Source organism: Equus asinus, chromosome 11 (genome assembly GCF_041296235.1).
Source record: "Equus asinus isolate D_3611 breed Donkey chromosome 11, EquAss-T2T_v2, whole genome shotgun sequence".
NCBI lineage: Eukaryota > Metazoa > Chordata > Mammalia > Perissodactyla > Equidae > Equus > Equus asinus.
This window is the reverse complement of record NC_091800.1, coordinates 10,474,164-10,490,875: the sequence shown is the minus strand read 5'-3', so window position 1 is coordinate 10,490,875 and position 16,712 is coordinate 10,474,164. Positions and strand designations below refer to the sequence as shown.

The following is a 16,712-nucleotide window of genomic DNA, read 5'->3' as shown; positions in this document are numbered from 1 at the left end:
CAGAAAAAATATTCTCTAAGATTGGCTCCAAATACTTAACTCTTCTCCTTCCAAGAATATCTTCCCTCCCTCCCTTAACCCTTATCCCTGCTAATCCTGGGCCCCTGATCTCCTGCTTTGGCCTGACATTGCAGCTGCCTCAACAGGAAGTGGCGGGGGGGGGGGGGGGGGGGGGGGGGGGAGGCTGAGGAGGAGGAGTAGGGGATGGGGGGAAGAAGGAGGCAGGAGAGATCTTTATTGCTATTTATTCTGATTAGTCAGTGAGAGCTTCAGGACAGGATCAACCTCTCCTGAACCAAAGGCTCAAAGAATCATGGGACTGGGAATGTCAGAAATGGAAAGTCAGAGATCCAAAGTCATCTAGTCTAATCTCTCATTTTCCAGATGAGAGAACTGAGATCTGGAGAGAGAGGTGACTTGGCCAGGGTCACGTCACTAGTCACTAGGATATATAATATTATTGTGCTGCATGGAGATATATAGACTTTAAAGCACCGCTGAACAGCTTATTTCATTGTCTCACAACAATCCCCATGACATATGCTTGTCAAGTGTCACGTAGGAGTGGATGGTTCCCTTTTTTCTGTTCCATTATAGAGGGAACTTGGAGATGATGTGAAACAAACCAAATGGCTTCTAAAACTGATTTTGATTCTATAATTAGTTTTCCAAATGAGGAAACTAGTTCAGAAAGAGAAATGACTGGCCCAAAATATAGCTTACCTAATGACTGAGTTATGTCTAGAACCCAAGAAAATTTCTATCCTTTGTATTCAGAAAACAGATCAGACAGGCCTGAATGACGAGATGACTTACAATGGTAGAAAGTTCAGTATTAGAAATATATTTTGTATGAGATTTAATACTGAGAGTTATCAATGTTGCTATATATTCTTAACATGGTTGCATTTTGAACCATGTATGAATCTATTAATGTTCTAAAATGATGGGCTTTTGGATATTATTTAGACCACTTGATATAATAGGATATATAATATTTGTAAGCAAGGCTTGGGCTGGAAAAAAATTGTGAATTAAGAGAAATGTGTATTAGATGTACCTTTTTGTATATGCAAGTAAGTTAAAGATGAAAGTTACCTTTATGGAAAGATACACCTTTTTTGAAAAAAAAAAGATGAGAGGGCAATTTGCAAATAATGCATTTCAAAAATTTGTTTTCCAGGATCTAGTTCAGGTTCAAAATTAAAAGGTCCTGAACTGAGTTTAAAAGGCACGCAGCACGTCATGCAAGCAGGCCAGACGCTGTATCTGAAATGCAGGTCAGTGACTGTTGGTTTGGGGATAATCTGGTTGCCTTTCCTAAGGGAAAGCATTCCCTGGCCAAGTGGGAAAGTCTCCTCTTGGAGGAGAAAGGCAGTGACCTCAGCTGTCTCTCGTGATCTGCTGGGGGAAATCACAAAGGGGGAACGGAACAGATGCCCCAAACATTTTGCATCTTTATTCTGAGTTGTTTAAAAGCTTTTCTAAATGTGTTGCTTTTCTGTAAAGAAGAAGATGACTACACTTAAGAAAGGACCTCAGATTAGAGCTTCCTAATGAAATGAATACTTAGGAACTGGCCCCAGCCCTAATTCTGTTTTCTTTTCTTATCTGTGATTGCAGGGGGGACGCAGCCCATTCCTGGTCTTTGCCTGAAACGGTGACTAAGGAAAGCAAAAGGCTGAGCATAAGTAAGTCTGCCTGTGGAAGGAACGGCAAACAGTTCTGCAGCACTTTGACCTTGACGACGGCTCAGGCAAATCACACTGGCTTCTACAGCTGCAAATATCTGTCTATGCCTGCTTCAAAGAAGAAGAAAACAGAGTCTAGAATCTATATATTTATTAATGGTAAGACTCATTTTCTAAATTCTGTTTGCTATAGCTTTGCAGTGGGTCATAAATCCACCCTGATCCACTGGAAAGGGGGCTTTCCTAGTGAGTATGAAAGAAATGGGCCAGGGAAGAGATTCTACCCTAGTTGCGGAATCTTTTAGAATGCATTTTCAATGCGTTTCTTGAGTGTCAATTTCAACTAGAATTTTCAAGGAGCAGTCAGTCAATTGTATGCTCTCTGAAGGGAGAGTTTCTGGTCTATTTTGTTCAGCACTGTATCCATAGTTCCTATAATAGTATCTGGCACATAGTTGGATGAATAAATGAAAGACAAGATTTTAGTTCTATTTCTTAATTATTGAGAAGCCCAAAATAGAATACAAGATTTTTTGGCCTTTAACACAACTGTATTCTCTTATATGTTGGAATTGTAAAATATTGTTTTTTCTACTAAATTCATAAATGTAATGTTTCTAATGTCTCTTGAATGTTACAAAATTGGTTCTAGTTGATGATGTATTATTTCATGTTCATTAAGAAAGTATTAGAATGATATAAGAGCTGGCATGTGCCATTATATAGTGGAAAGGGCAATAGGTAAAAATGAGTCATTTTTTGGTAATAATTTTTATGGTCCTATTTTTCCCACCTTAGAGAATGAACGAGTGAAGTAATATTGAGAGGGAAGAAATGCAAAATCCTTAAAGAAATATAAACTGACAATAGAAGGGATCCCTGAGGAAGAATAAGGAAGATGGCCTGTCATTTTTTTCTGCCTTGATTACTTGTAGCCCATTTTCAAAACCTGTTGAGAGGGATTAAAAAGAAAAAGAGGCTCTAGAGAACAGAAAATGAAATTAGTAGGCAACTCAGGTACAAAGTCAAGTTAAAAAACAAAACAAGACAACCAACCATCAGTATCAATAGCCTAAATACACATTGTGGGTCTCCCTCCTGGGGAGTTAAAGAAGTGGGTCTTTGTATTGGAGGCAGTACCATAGAATTACGTTTTGGGGGGATTCTTGTTGAATTTTTGAAATAAGGCAACTAGACAATGTTTTTCCCAAGCATAATATGTGTAATCATCCGGATTCAGGATTAGTCTTAGGAGACAGCAGAACAGTTGTATGATGCTGGCAGTGACATCTTCCTATCAGCCTGATTTTGACTGAGCCACTCTTCTGTCCCTCTTCCTCCAAACTCTTTTTACATTTTGCACTTTCCCAGGGGGGTAGATAACCGAAGGAGGAAACAACTTTCCAGCTAGTTGCCATCATAGGAATGCAATCAGCCCACTTAAAAATGAGAGGAGGAAGTAGGCCAAGGATCTTTGCTTGGCGAAGTCAGCCCACTTCTACAGGAGGGAAGAAAGGGTGGCAGCAGGAAATGAGGCAGGGTGCAAAAGGTGCAGAATGAAGAAGGGGAACTTTCAGAGGGGTACTTTTGCAGCTTAGGGAGAAAGCAGGCGCAAACTTGATAGTGGTGGAAAAAATTATGTACTCAGTCATCTGTTCTCTTTTTCGAGTTCCACATAGTAGGTTATGTTCTTTCTGACACTTGTAAAGGAAAGAAAACTTTTTATTCCTGTCTCTCTGAGGGGTGGGGGAAAATTCATTCATACTAAAATTCTCATAAAACTTTCTCCTATGGGTTTATCAGAGTCTAATTTGCTAATCCAATACTTTAATGAGTAAAAGAAGACCATCTCTTTTTTTTCTCTAGAAAATAACTTTCAGTTATTTTCACCTTTAACTCCTACACTATTCAAGAGATCTCATGGGTTTATAGAGCCAGCAGGTAGGGAGCGCGGAACTCATCTTTTTCAATCCTCTTTTATAACAGAAGGGAAACTTAGCTATTTAGAATGATTTCCATTTTGACTATATAACAGAGTAGATCTGGCAAATAACCATTACTTGGGGTGTCAAATCACTTGTTAATCTAAGCCCCATGAGGGCAAGGTCCATGTCTGTTTAAATTACTTTTGTCTGCAGTGTCCCTCCCTAGTACAGTGCCTGGCACATAGTGAGAATTCAGTAATATTTGTTGAGTGAATATATGAAGCAATTAACACAGGCTGTGTGGAATACTATATTGAAATTGGCATTGAGGATAAATTCCAGGCTAAGTGGGAAAGAATGCCATGTTTGATTATTGATGTCTGTTATGAGATTGGGAGGGGGAGTAGTGGCCATTATGTCGTGTATTTATCATGTCTGCTCTTCTGTAGTAGTCCAAAGACATTAGCATAAAGTTACAAGTCCCATGTCTCAAAACTTACCAACACACAATTTGGTTGGACATTAGGAAACTGTCAATTTCAAAGACCGTGTTTTTGGAGAGGGGAAGATTGTGAAGTGCATTAGTTGTGTTTCATAGGACATTACTATGGAATATATATAAGTACTGTAAATATTATATGAGTTCATTGGGAAAAAATATTATAATGATACTGCTATTTTTAATTAGCCCTAATACTAGAAGATACGTGAGGCAATAATAGTAGCCATAGAAGAGCACCTGAAGCCTCTTTGTTAATTAATTTAATTAGCAAAGATTTAGGGGACACTTGCTCTGTGCCTGTAACTCTACTACTCTGTATAGTAACACCGATTTTGTCTCTTTCCTGGCAAAGTGATTTTGGTCTCATAAACACACTGTACTGAAGTCCAAGGTAGCTGTGATGTCTAATTCTTTAAAAAATGTAACTTTTCCAAATATCCTTACATTTTACGCATTTCCTATCTTCTTATTTTGTTCTCTTTCTGAGAAAATTTGTCTTATGCTTCCATTTTTATTGAATACCTACTACATTATAGGTTTAATTTCATTCAGGGCACAAAACTCATCCCTGACTCAAGATTGTCTTTGGGATTAACAAAGCTCCGACCAGTTCCTAATACACAGCTGTGATTACTCACTAGATATTAACTGGTTATTGCTTGTTTATTATTGTTAAATATTTACTTTAGAGCACATTATTCTATTTGGAGTACTTTTGCCCCTGATAAGCACCTACAGCTGTGTTGGCATTTCATTTTGGTTTTCTATAAAGATGAGAAACACTGTTAGACACATCTTTTGAAAAGGCATAGATTTGTAGCTGATAGGGTTCCGAGAAAAAGACACAGGGCTACAACTTTATCTACATAACACCAAATCCAGCATGTAGATTATAAATAAATATGACTTAGACATTATCGATTGCCTGCTGTGTAATAGGCACAGTTCCCACCTGAGCACTAGTTTGGACATAACATCTGATATGCAGTGTACAGAAAAATCAATATCACCACTTTATCATTACAGCTTGTATAAATCCACCAAACCTCTGACATAATGTACTATATTAATTTAATTACTCAAGTAATTATACTTTACTTGACTTAAATACTGAATTGTCTGGTAAATTAAAATTTCCTTTAATATAACTTCTAACATTTGTAGTTTCTTTTCATTTAAACAAATGGTTTTGTTTACATTATGCCATTTAATTCTCACAACGGTCCTGTGAAGTATTCTTCTCTTCATTCTACAGTGAAGGATCTAAGATCCGCTTCACATGGAGCCTACGTGGGGAGCAAGGGAAAAGTGTTAGCACCACAGTAAGGTGGCCAGATTTTTCCCTTCAGAGTCCCAGTGGCAGGGGGGGATCAGGGCGGGCAAGACTGAGGCAGGAAGACCAGGTAGGGGCTGCTGTGTGCACTGAGGCAGGAGAGCTGGCGGCCCAGGTCACTGTGGTACCTGCGGGGAAGGAAAGAAATGGATGGGCTGGAGGGATTCAGGCAGCTTTGGAGAGTGTGTGGATCAGGTGGGTGAGGGAAAGGGAGGAGTCAAAGCAACACTCGGAATTCTGGAGGGGCAGCTGGGCAATGTTCTCCAGGTCTCCCGGAGCCAAGTAGAGCTTTGTCTCACTAAACTACACTGATGTGAAGACCATCAGCATCTTCTCCTGATGCACCCTTGGCTTGGTCTCAACAAACGGCTGTTGAATGAGAGTAGCTGAAAAATACTCATATACATTTTTAAGAATTGCTCTTGTGAAAGTGAATGGAAAGCCTAGTAATTATAGCTACAAAATTCTGGGTCATAAAGAAAAACAAATTGTAAAGCACTCCTTAATGCTTTGCTAATTACAAAACAAAAAGATTTCTAGATGAATAGTAACATTATGGCTGCTGAGGTGGTATTCGTCTCCTTTGCAGAGAAAAAGGAATGCCTCTGCACTTCTTTTCTGACCCTCTGGTATACACAAGAAATTGGCTCCAGCTCAGCCTTTTCTAAAAGTTAGAAGGGTTCATTGAAATTACGATTGTAATATATGAGTTGTGACTGTAAAGGAAGAAAACTGAGCAGAAGAGTTTTTAATGGCACCTCCAGAGTATTTAATACTTTGTCAGTGACTCCAATTTAGTTAGGAAGACCATGAATTTAGCATGTTGAGTTCCTCACACTGTGAAGTCAGCCGATACCCCTCCCCTCTCTAGGCCCAAGCCTTTCAGGGGTATTTAAGTATAATATCTTCTCTTGAAAAATTATAATTGAAAAGGGGGAAGAAATGGAGGGGTGTGTGCGTTATGGTTGGGTGGATATCTTCTACTTCTTCCCTGTTAAAGAAATTTATCTCTTTTCTTCTGCTTCTCTTTACTTGATTTTTCTCTCTGAGTCTATTAAAGCAAATAGGTTGGAGCATTTTCATAACAGATTTTTCCTCCATTGCTTCTCCTATATATATAAAATGTATGAGATTTGCATAACAGTTTAATTCCAGGTAGAAAAATTTTCAGACACACTGGGTATATATTTGAAAAGTAGTAGAAATTCTAACAACCCAGATATTCCGGGAGAGAATAATCATTAAGGCTTCACATGAACTAGAGAAAACTCTACCTGGCTATGGGACCTGGAACAAGTAAAACTACCAACGGCCCAGGTATTCGGAGAAGGATTCAATATACTCATTTGTACAGCACTTCAGATTTTCCTGAAGAGCTTTGACATAATTATCTCTGCAATAAACCAAGTTGGTATTATTTCTTCCATTTTGTATATGAGAAAATATCCTCAGTGACCTGCATCAAATAGACAGAGCTAATAAAATGATAAGCCAGGATGAGGATCCAGGTCAGATCCTTAGGTTAGGGCTATCTCCACTTCATTAGAGTTTCAGCTATTGCTTCAACCTATGAATTAGTTGTTGTTTTGATCTTTGAGAATATAGATTATATGGTTATTAAATTTTTCTAAATTCAATCTATTTCTTTTGAGGAATGATAGATTAAGCAAGTTTCAGAGTGTCTTTCTGAGCAATAGACCTTAGAGAAACAAATCCTGATCCCAAAGAGCTTTGTGTTGTCGCCTCTTGGGGACAGAGCTTGTCTGGGCATCATCCGCATAAACACTGTTTCACTGCTGCATTCTGGCTCACACAGTAGGAGAAAGAGACACAATCCTATTGACTCAGTTGAGCAGGGCTTTTAAAAATGTGCATTCCAATCCATTAATGGACTGTGGAATCAAATTAGTGGGTTGTAATCAGCATTAGGGAAAAAAAAAGCAGAACAGAATGGAAAATATCCCAGCACATTCCAAAGTGTAGGGGTAAAGTGTTTAGTGAAACTTTTTTTTTTTACTTCAAATGACCTTCTGTAATAAACTTTAACTCCAAATAATAAATTTAATAAATAATAAAATTAACTCCAAATAAACTTTGGTTTCCATCTTATACACATATGCCCACATTCATACATTATTACACCCACATATATGTAAAATACATATGAATGTATGTGTGTTTAATGGGCTGATGCGAAATGTATTTCTCATTGTAGAACTCAGTACAATAAATTTAGAAGTTTTAAACTCGTGAAAGTTTAAACAGGTAAACTTATTAAAGTTCTAACAGGTTTCGACAGGGCAGGACATATCTATACTTTTTATTTGGGAAAACACCACCATTCGTAAGCACCACGGTGTTTTTTGCACACCACTACTAAAACAGGCATGGAGAGAACCTGCTAGGGGGATAACTGCTCTCCTCTACTTGAGGTGGCTGCACCGCTGCCATGTGGTTTTGTGCAATACACATGTCACATTCCTGAAATGGGGTTTCCCACAAATAGGTCTGACCCAGGAGGTGCCGTCAGCAAATGGAGTCTGTCTGCAGATATAGGCTACACACCTGCCACGTACAAGGCCTTATTGTTTGTTCTGTGGAGGCACAAAGAGCAAAGCTATGGGATCTTATGATTTTTGGACTCCCCTGGTCACTTTCTAGCACCATGACTTACAATAGATTTGTGAGGTTTTAAAAATGCACAGGTTTAACTTTTTTAAAGAATAACTATTAGTTCAAAAGCGGGTCTTTCCAGGAAGTGAAGAGGACTCCTCCAATAGTTCTTACTGAGGCCTCCCATCAGTGTTCCACAGAGCCCAGACAGACATTCTGTTCCAACGCTGCCCTCCACTGGATTTCCACCCAGGTCTGATGCACTGTGGGGCACACACAAGATGCCTGGTTGACACTGCTTAGCTGGGTGATGGCTGAGCAGTTGGCGTCTGCTGCCCAATTTGCCATACTAGAATGTTAAGTCCAATCAGCACAGCCATTATAACAAGCAGAGACATTGATGAAAAGAGTAGCAATCTGAAGATTTACTCACAGAACCTTGCAGCTCCCACTTTTTCCCTCACGGTGATAACAACATATGTAAGGTGGGAATGCACAAAAGATGTCAGCCCTCCAACCTAAACTGAAAGGGGGTCTTGATGCTTTCAATTGCATCAGTTGGCTGCCTTGTCAGATACGCCACATCCATGCAGGTCAGAACGACAATGGGCAGAGAGAGCATCACAAGGCTGAACAGACTTTCAAAGCCTCTAAAAACATTTCAGTGGAATCACTATCATATTTTTGTGAGAGAAATTTTAAAGAAAAATATTTACTCAATTCATCAAAATTCTCCTCTGAGGGAAAACAGGCTAAAACAATTTACATTTTGTAGGAAGAAAAAAATTAAGAAACCAACTAAGAAAACCCTCTTAGCCACATTAGATGGCTGAATTCTTTAGGTCTGGATTTCTTAGCAAACTTAGGACATTATCTGCTATTGCTCTGTTAATGTCTAGAGTCTTCTCCAGTTTTCAACATGTACTCATTCACCCTTTCCCCTGCCCATCCAAAGAGCTTTTTTCACACCTCCCTTCTTCACCTCTATCCCTGATGCGTGGCTCCTTCTACTTATTTTCTGAAACTTGTCTTTATTGGTAAGAATTGGTTTCCAAAGTTTTGGTCTCAAGATTGTCTAAGATTCCTACCCTAGTAGCCACCTGAGCCCACAGTCGATGAGAAGAACACTTACTAGTCACCTTGCATCACCAGGAAGCTGCGAATGCAGACAGGTTGGGTGATGGATCATGTTTGCTATTCTTCTCACATCATTGCCTGATGTATTTGCTTAGGAGACAGATGAACACGTTGAGGTGAACAAAGTTTGGACTCTCAGCCTCTGGACTACACGTCTGGAAACCCAGGTGGGTTTCCTAAAATGGAAGCAGTCTGAGGCTGACGTGCATTTGCAGAGCTCTACTTCAAATGACCTTCTGTAAAGAATTCCTAGGAATTTCCTGGCCTGTTTCTGCATACGGCTTCATCAAAAATCTAGTACAAGGTCAAGTTTTGCTGGATTTTTTTTTTCAATTTTGCTGAAGTTGTGAAAAAGAGGAAACAAATATATCCAGGATTTAAAATACACAGTGACGACATTGTTGATTGGACTCACAGATTCTTCCTTGGGAAACAGACCCCTCTACAGCCTGGCTCTGTGCTTCCTCTAGGGCTGAAGCATGAAGCAGATTATCCATTCTATCCATCACTGGGGGACAGCTGATTAGGACCACATGGCGAGAATTTAGAGAAGAGTAACTTAACTCTTATCCATTCTTCTTTCCAGCTACATGAAAATTTGATGGAAGACATTCTTGATATCTTTAAGCCCCGCCATTTCATATTTCCCTTCTAGAAGCATTTTTGTCATTAGACACCAAGAGACTTTGACTATAGGAAACACTTACATGTGATTGGGACAGAAGCCACTTGTGTTGGTGAATTTGTTGGCAGTCAGGAACACTGCATCTTCTTTCCTTAGCCCCTGCCTCAAACCTTCACCTAGGTGAACCAAATGTTCACCTAGCATGTTTGTATGAATTTCATTCTCAGCACTTGACGGTACCTGCCAAATAAATGTTCAGGCCATTCCTTCAGGAACAGCATTTCGTGTCACTCCCAGAAAATTTTGGCATGCCAGCTCTCTAGAGCCACATTACTAAGCTTTGTGAGCAACAACACAATTGTATATCACCAGGCATTGAGTACAACTATATAAATAATCAGAATGAACATAGTCTTGAATGAGCCATTTGGACACAACATAAGACTTTGAAAACTTAATGATTAAGGTAGAATTATGAAATTTCAAGATGGCAGTGAAGTCTAAAGGCAATAAAATTGGCCATATCCTCTCATTCTCCCCCTACAATAAAGAACTGTGAAAAATAGTACATAAAAACTTTATGGTTTTAAGGATTTAAAAAAATCTCCTTCAAGTAATCTTTTAAGAAAAATGAACAAGGGACTTTTTCAGGAGAAATCCCCTTAAGCTGCAAAGGCTTTAAGTTTCTGACATTTCATAACTCTCTTTTTAACAATGATAATGAAATGCCTGCCCTGCCTGGAGATGAAGAGGTGATCTGTTTTGATCTTTATGGTCCTTGCAGTTCTGATACCCTTAAGTTTTCCTTTATTGTTTAAAATATTCATTGTTCTGCCATCCGATGCATCTTTGCTGGGTTAAGTTGGCAGTCATTTGACTAACTGTGCTATTCAAAATCGGTGACTTAACTAAAGCAACAAGCACCCCTCCCTTCCTTCCTTCTTTAAGTATGAATTACTAGGGGCCAGCCCTGTGGCTGAGTGGTTAAGTTCATGTACTGGTTTGGATCCTGGGTGCAGGCCTAGCACCGCTCATCAAGCCATGCTGAGGTGGTGTCCCATGTAGCAGAGCCAGAAGGACCTACATCTGGAATATACAACTGTCTACTGGGGGGCTTTGGGGAGAAGAAGAAGGAGGAAAAAAAGATTGGCAACAGATGTTAGCTCAGGGCCAATCTTTAAAAAAAAAATCAATTAATAAGCTATAGTTGGAAAAACACAATCTGGGGTTCACAGTGGGTTCAAATCCTTGTTCTGATACATGCTAGGTCTTTGACAAATTCTTTAATAAGAATAACTAAGGTTTAACATTTAGGTCTCACTCTGTGCTGGACGCAATTCTAAGCACTTTGTGTATGTTGACGATTTCATTCTCACAACAACCCTAGGAAGTAGCGCTATCATTGTCATCTCCATTTCACAGAAAGGTTAAGTAATTTGCCCTATAACTATATGTAAAGGTATGTATAGGTCATGTAACTAGTACACAGTAAAGAAAGCAACAAAGTTCTTGTCCTTAACCACCTCTCATAGTCAGGAGTTCATACACATAAAACACTCAGTTTCAGTGTGTAGCGTGTAGCATGCACTGTCTTTACTATTACTGCTACTACTGTTGTTAGGACATCATCTTCTGAGCCTCGGTTTCCTCATCTGTAAAGTAAGAAGAGTATTACTTCCTGGGGTTGTTAGGAGATTAAGTGAGATAATATACACAGTACTGTGCCTACACTTAGGAGGATGAATCAGTAGTAATTACTATGTGTGAAAGGCACTGTGATGAGCAAAGCAGGAAGTACAAAGATGATATCCTCAACTTTTAAGGGGCCTACACTTTGGTAGGGTAAATAAAGTAGGTTACAACTAACCATATGGCAAAGCACTATGGGAAAAGAGCAGTAAGAGGAACACAGATGGGATGCTTTACCTGGGACATTCGCATCTCTTCCTTCTCCTCCCCCTAGCTCTTTTAACCAGCTTACTCTTACTCATTTGTCAGGTATCAGGTTAAACATCACCCCTCCTGGGAACCTCTCCAGGCTGCCCTAAACTGGGTTTGGTGCTTCTACTGACCTACTCCTTTCACACAGGACTCACCTCGCACAAACTCTGTGACGACCAGGGCTCACTCTACCTTGCTTACCATGATAGCTCGAGCACCCAGCACAGGATCTGGTGCACAGGAGGTGCTCAGGAAATGTTTGCTAAATGAAAGACAGAAACACGGGATTTTTAATTTCTATTAGTCTTTCCTGACCTCCTGGACTTTGCTGAGGAAATTGAGGGCACACTGGGTAAATGAGCCAAATCTGGGGGTAAAAACTCACATGTCATGCGGCAGAATCATGATCCAAAAAATTTCCAACAGACTAGAACAGTGAACTGGGATTAATAAAATACGACTTGACAGGAATAAGTGTAAAGGACTGTATTTGGCCTACAAACCCCAGCAACTACCCTAGGACTGTACGGGGGAGGCCATGGCTGAGACAGCACATGTGAGAAAGATGTCAGGCTCCACATATGCCAAGAAACTGAATCCAATCTTGGACTGCATTAATAAATATATAGTGTTCAGAATAAAGTTGGTGCCAGTCTTACTTGTTTAGTTTACACTTCAGGAGAGACAATGAAAACAGGAATTCCAAGCAAATTACTTAACCCCTCTAAACTTCATTTTCATCATCTGTAAAATGGGTACCTGACTCATAGGGTTTTGAGTATTAAATAATTTGATGATTTCATTATTTTCATTGGCAAGGAACAACTGAAGGAACTGAAATGTTTAATCTAAAAAAGTAAAGAATTGGGTGGGAAAATAGGAGACACAAGTGTGAGAGTGTCCTTCAAAGTTTTCTTCTGTGAGAAGAGATTAAGCTTCATCTTTATAATCCCAGATGGCAGAACTACTATCTACGAAAGAAAGAAGTCAAGACAAGCAGATTTCAGCCTGATATAAGGAAATACTTTCTTTTTTTTTTTTTTTTTGAGGATGGTTAGCCCTGAGCTAACATCTGCCAACCCTCCTCTTTTTGCTGAGGAAGACTGGCCCTGAGCTAACATCCGTGCCTGTCTTCATCTACTTTCTATGTGGGACGCCTGCCACAGCACGGCTTGCCAAGCAGTGCCATGTCCGCACCTGGGATCAGAACTGGTGAACCCAGGGCCGCAGAAGCAGAACGTGCGAACTTAACCACTGCGCCACTGGGCCAGCCCCAGGAAATACTTTCTAACATTTGGCTCAGGTTCATTACATATATCACCTCATTTCATCCTAACAACCCAATGGGATAAATTCTGTTACCGGTTTTCTTTTACAAAAAAGCTGGAGAAATTCAATACCATGTTCAAGGTTGCATACTTTGTAAGTTACGAAGGCAAGCTTTGGATTCAGCTCTGGTTGACTCCAAAGCCTCTGCTCTTTCCCACATGGCCTTGCTTGGGCTTCCACCCCAACTTCCCTGGAGCTTTGTGTGCAGTACAAAATGGAGTAGGAGGGAGGGGGGATGCAGTGCAGGGTCGTAAACTGGAAGTTTTCATGCCAGATTCAGTCAACATACCTTTTGATTGGCAGGCATAGTGTTTTTGGCTGCCAACATTTAATAGTTGGAGTAGTTCACATAAAAATCTGATTTCCTACTTATCTTAAATAGCTGGTAACTCTAGCCACACTGGCCCATATTCCCACTTGGCAACAACTGACTGCATCAAGCAGTGAATGCCCCTTTCAGACATAGCCCCCACATTCTCAACTGCCACCACTCTTACTGTCTTGCATCCTGCTACTCTGTTCACTTGCCTTCCTTGCTCAGCCCCCAGAGGGATGTCGGTGTGCTATGCCCAGTGTGAACATTTCAAGTGAATGCATAACAAATCATAAGTTTGGGAATAGGAAAGTGCCTGTTGCATTTTCCGCATGAAGAAGCTGAGCCCCAGAGAGTCCCATAGTGCACAGGTTGTCAGTACAGGACCTTAGCAGAACCCTGGCTCCTGATTCCCCACTGCAAATGACTGTGGAGGGAATGTTCTCCTAAGGGGAAGTACTGAGGCTGCTCTCCAGGAGAACCTGTGTCCTGGCTGGAGAGGAGGGTGACCAAGCACCCCCTGCACTTGAGGATGACTGTGCCCTGAGAAGGAATTTCATCCCTAGTCTCCACAAAACAAGACTTTCTCTGTTTTGGCTGCTTGTGGTTCTGAGGTGGTCATCACAGAGACCTCCAAAGAGTCCCCAGCACCTCACAGCAGAGAGAGAGAAGCAGAGGGTCCAGTGACTTAAGCTTGATTTTAATAGTGAGAATTACTTGTTGGTCTGTTGTTTCATAATTGTAAGCTCTGTCAGAAGATCCCATGTTACCTCTGTCTCTTTGCCACTATTTCTCTCATTGGTGTGTTTAAAGGTATACTTGTCACTCCTGAGTCATTCAGGAGAGTCAGGCCCCAATTTTGGCGTGGTGGAGAGAGAATAGTCTAGGACTGGGAAACCTGAATTCAGTTTTGGCTCAGCTATTAATATTATTTCTGTGCTTGGGGGAAGGTCTCTCCTTCTCTCTGGGCCTCAGTTTCCTCTTCTGTAACATGAGAGGCAGTGTTAGGGTATCTTAAGTTCCTTAACAGTTTTACAATTTTATGATTCAGAGGCAGAGCTGAGAATAATGGGACTTGGAACATGGCCAAAAATCTTGGCAGTAGAAGAAAGAGTTATACTAGTCCATCAGAGTTCCTTGATTTTTCCTTTCCTTTCTCCTTCATTTCTGTTTTCCTTCCTTCCATCCATCCTTCTATCCTTCTTTCCTTTCTTTCTTCCATCCATCCATCCTTCCATCCTTCTATCCTTCTTCCCTTCCCTCCCTCTCTTCCTTCTTCCCTTCCTTCCTATCTTTCTCTTTCTTTTTCTTTCCCTTCTTTTCTTTTGAGATGATTCAATTGATCAAGATGAAGATCTGACTGAAGTCATTCATTTGGTGAACACAGAAATCAACCAAACAGCATTGTGTGAATACCCAGTGAGCAAGGTTCTAGGGAGCAGGGAAAGCCCGAGACCTTCTTTGCCTTCCTTGATCTTATAGTCTAGTTAAGCTTACCATCTACCCAGCACCCCACTCTTATTTAGATCTTCAACTAACTTTAGATCTTAGCTGTAAATTTTTAAAAATGATGTCCCTACTCTCCTTTAAGGCAGAATTTAGTATTTACTTTTTCCTCTAATCAATATGAAAGTCTCTGTGTGGGAGGATGTGTGTGTTGTCCATGCAGCTACACTATTAGGGACCTTGAGTTCACGGACTGTGCTTTATGCACAGTGCTGGGTAAATAATACATCCAAATTTCACTTTTTTTTCTTGTTTCATCTGATATCTTGTCCATAAACATTAGTTGACTGTGTGCCATGTGCCCAGCCTGTGCTGGACACTGGGTTGAGATGACTGATTACCCTGATCGCCTGCTGCTAGCCACTCACATTTCAAGGAACAAATTCATAGAAGATGGAAAAGGAAGGAGAGAGGGTAGACCATCATCTCTGTTCGCTTCTCTCCTTTCTAACTCTTGTCCTTTTCTCTTCTCTTGCTATCCGATCTGCTGTTATAAGTGGGCCAATGGGGCTTCAAAGTGAGATAAGGCAAAACTACATGTCTCTCTTCTGAAGAAAGGTAAGTAGTTGGGAAATAGCTTTTTTAGAAAGAGGCATTTCTTATTTTGTACCACACAAATAATATATTTTTAATTTTTTACTGTAGCATGACATCTTGAGTCTGAAACACAATGAACTTTCTCTATTCATCTTCTTTTAATAGAAATATTTGTGTAAGGTATCTGTCTAGATGGCAGAAACTGGCAACTGATATTCCTAGGTCAGCCATAGTGGGATTTTTCTCACTTTTGAATCTGGAGACTAGTCCACTAATTGCTAATGGCAACAGTGGGTATATTTTTAGGGTCAGTGGTAAGTTAGCTGAGGTTTTATGATATTCGTATGGATAATCAGGATAACTCATGAGAAAATGCTTGACTGTATACTTTGTGTGGACTATAATACTCAGATACGTCAGTCAAGTAACTTCCCATCTAAATGAAGTCAGAGATGTTTCACTATGCTCCCTGCTGACCTGGGGCTGCCAAGGGGAACTGAAGGACATATTTACAATCAGGGTGACTTTGTCACAGGGAAAATTCCATTTTCTGTGGGTGGCCCACCAAGATGCAAAGGGGAGTGGTTGGAAAAAGTTTGCAAGGACCCATAAAGCGAGCAGCTTGCACTGGATGATCTCCAGGAACTATTCTAGCTCTGAAAACAGTGGGTCACCATTTCTAAGAAAGAGCCCAAAAAAGGTTTTTGAGATAGAATTCACATATCATACAATTCACCCATTTAAAGTATACAAATTAATAGCTTTTAGCATATTTACAAATATATGCAACCATTACCACAGTCAGTTTTAGAAAATTTCATGATCTCAAAAAAATCCCCATACCCTTTAGCTATCACACTTTAACTATTACCCTTTATCCTTTCTTATGTCCCAGCCCTAAGCTAATCTACTTTCTGCCCCTATAGACTTGCCTATTCTGGATATTTCATATAGTATGGTTATAATTATTATATCTTTCTGATGGATTGACCCTATTAGTATTATAAAATGTCCCTCTTTATCTCTAGTAACATTTCTTGTTTTCCAAGTCTATTTTATCTAATATTAGTATAGCCACCTCGGCTTTCTTTTTGCTGCTTCAAAGCTCTGTTTTGAATTTTCAAAGGCTTTGATGGGCAGTGTAGGTCAGTGAAGAAATTGCCCCTTTTCCTTTTTTTCTTTTGCTTATATTTCAAGCGAAATATTTCACCAATCAACTCTTCTTGAGCTCTCGGTATGGTCCACAGCACAAAGACCTGT

The 16,712-nt window shown here is 40.0% G+C and overlaps 1 protein-coding gene across 2 annotated transcripts in view; it reads left to right on the top strand.

The window, feature by feature from the left end:
- FLT1 (fms related receptor tyrosine kinase 1) overlaps positions 1-16,712 on the top strand; it is a 172,131-nt gene that overhangs the window by 25,431 nt on the left and 129,988 nt on the right. For both annotated transcript variants that reach the window (XM_014843830.3, XM_044777363.2), the window contains exons 2-3: positions 1,184-1,280; positions 1,624-1,850. In XM_014843830.3, coding sequence (XP_014699316.2) covers positions 1,184-1,280; positions 1,624-1,850 — 324 coding nt within the window. The remainder of the gene's footprint in view (positions 1-1,183; positions 1,281-1,623; positions 1,851-16,712) is intronic.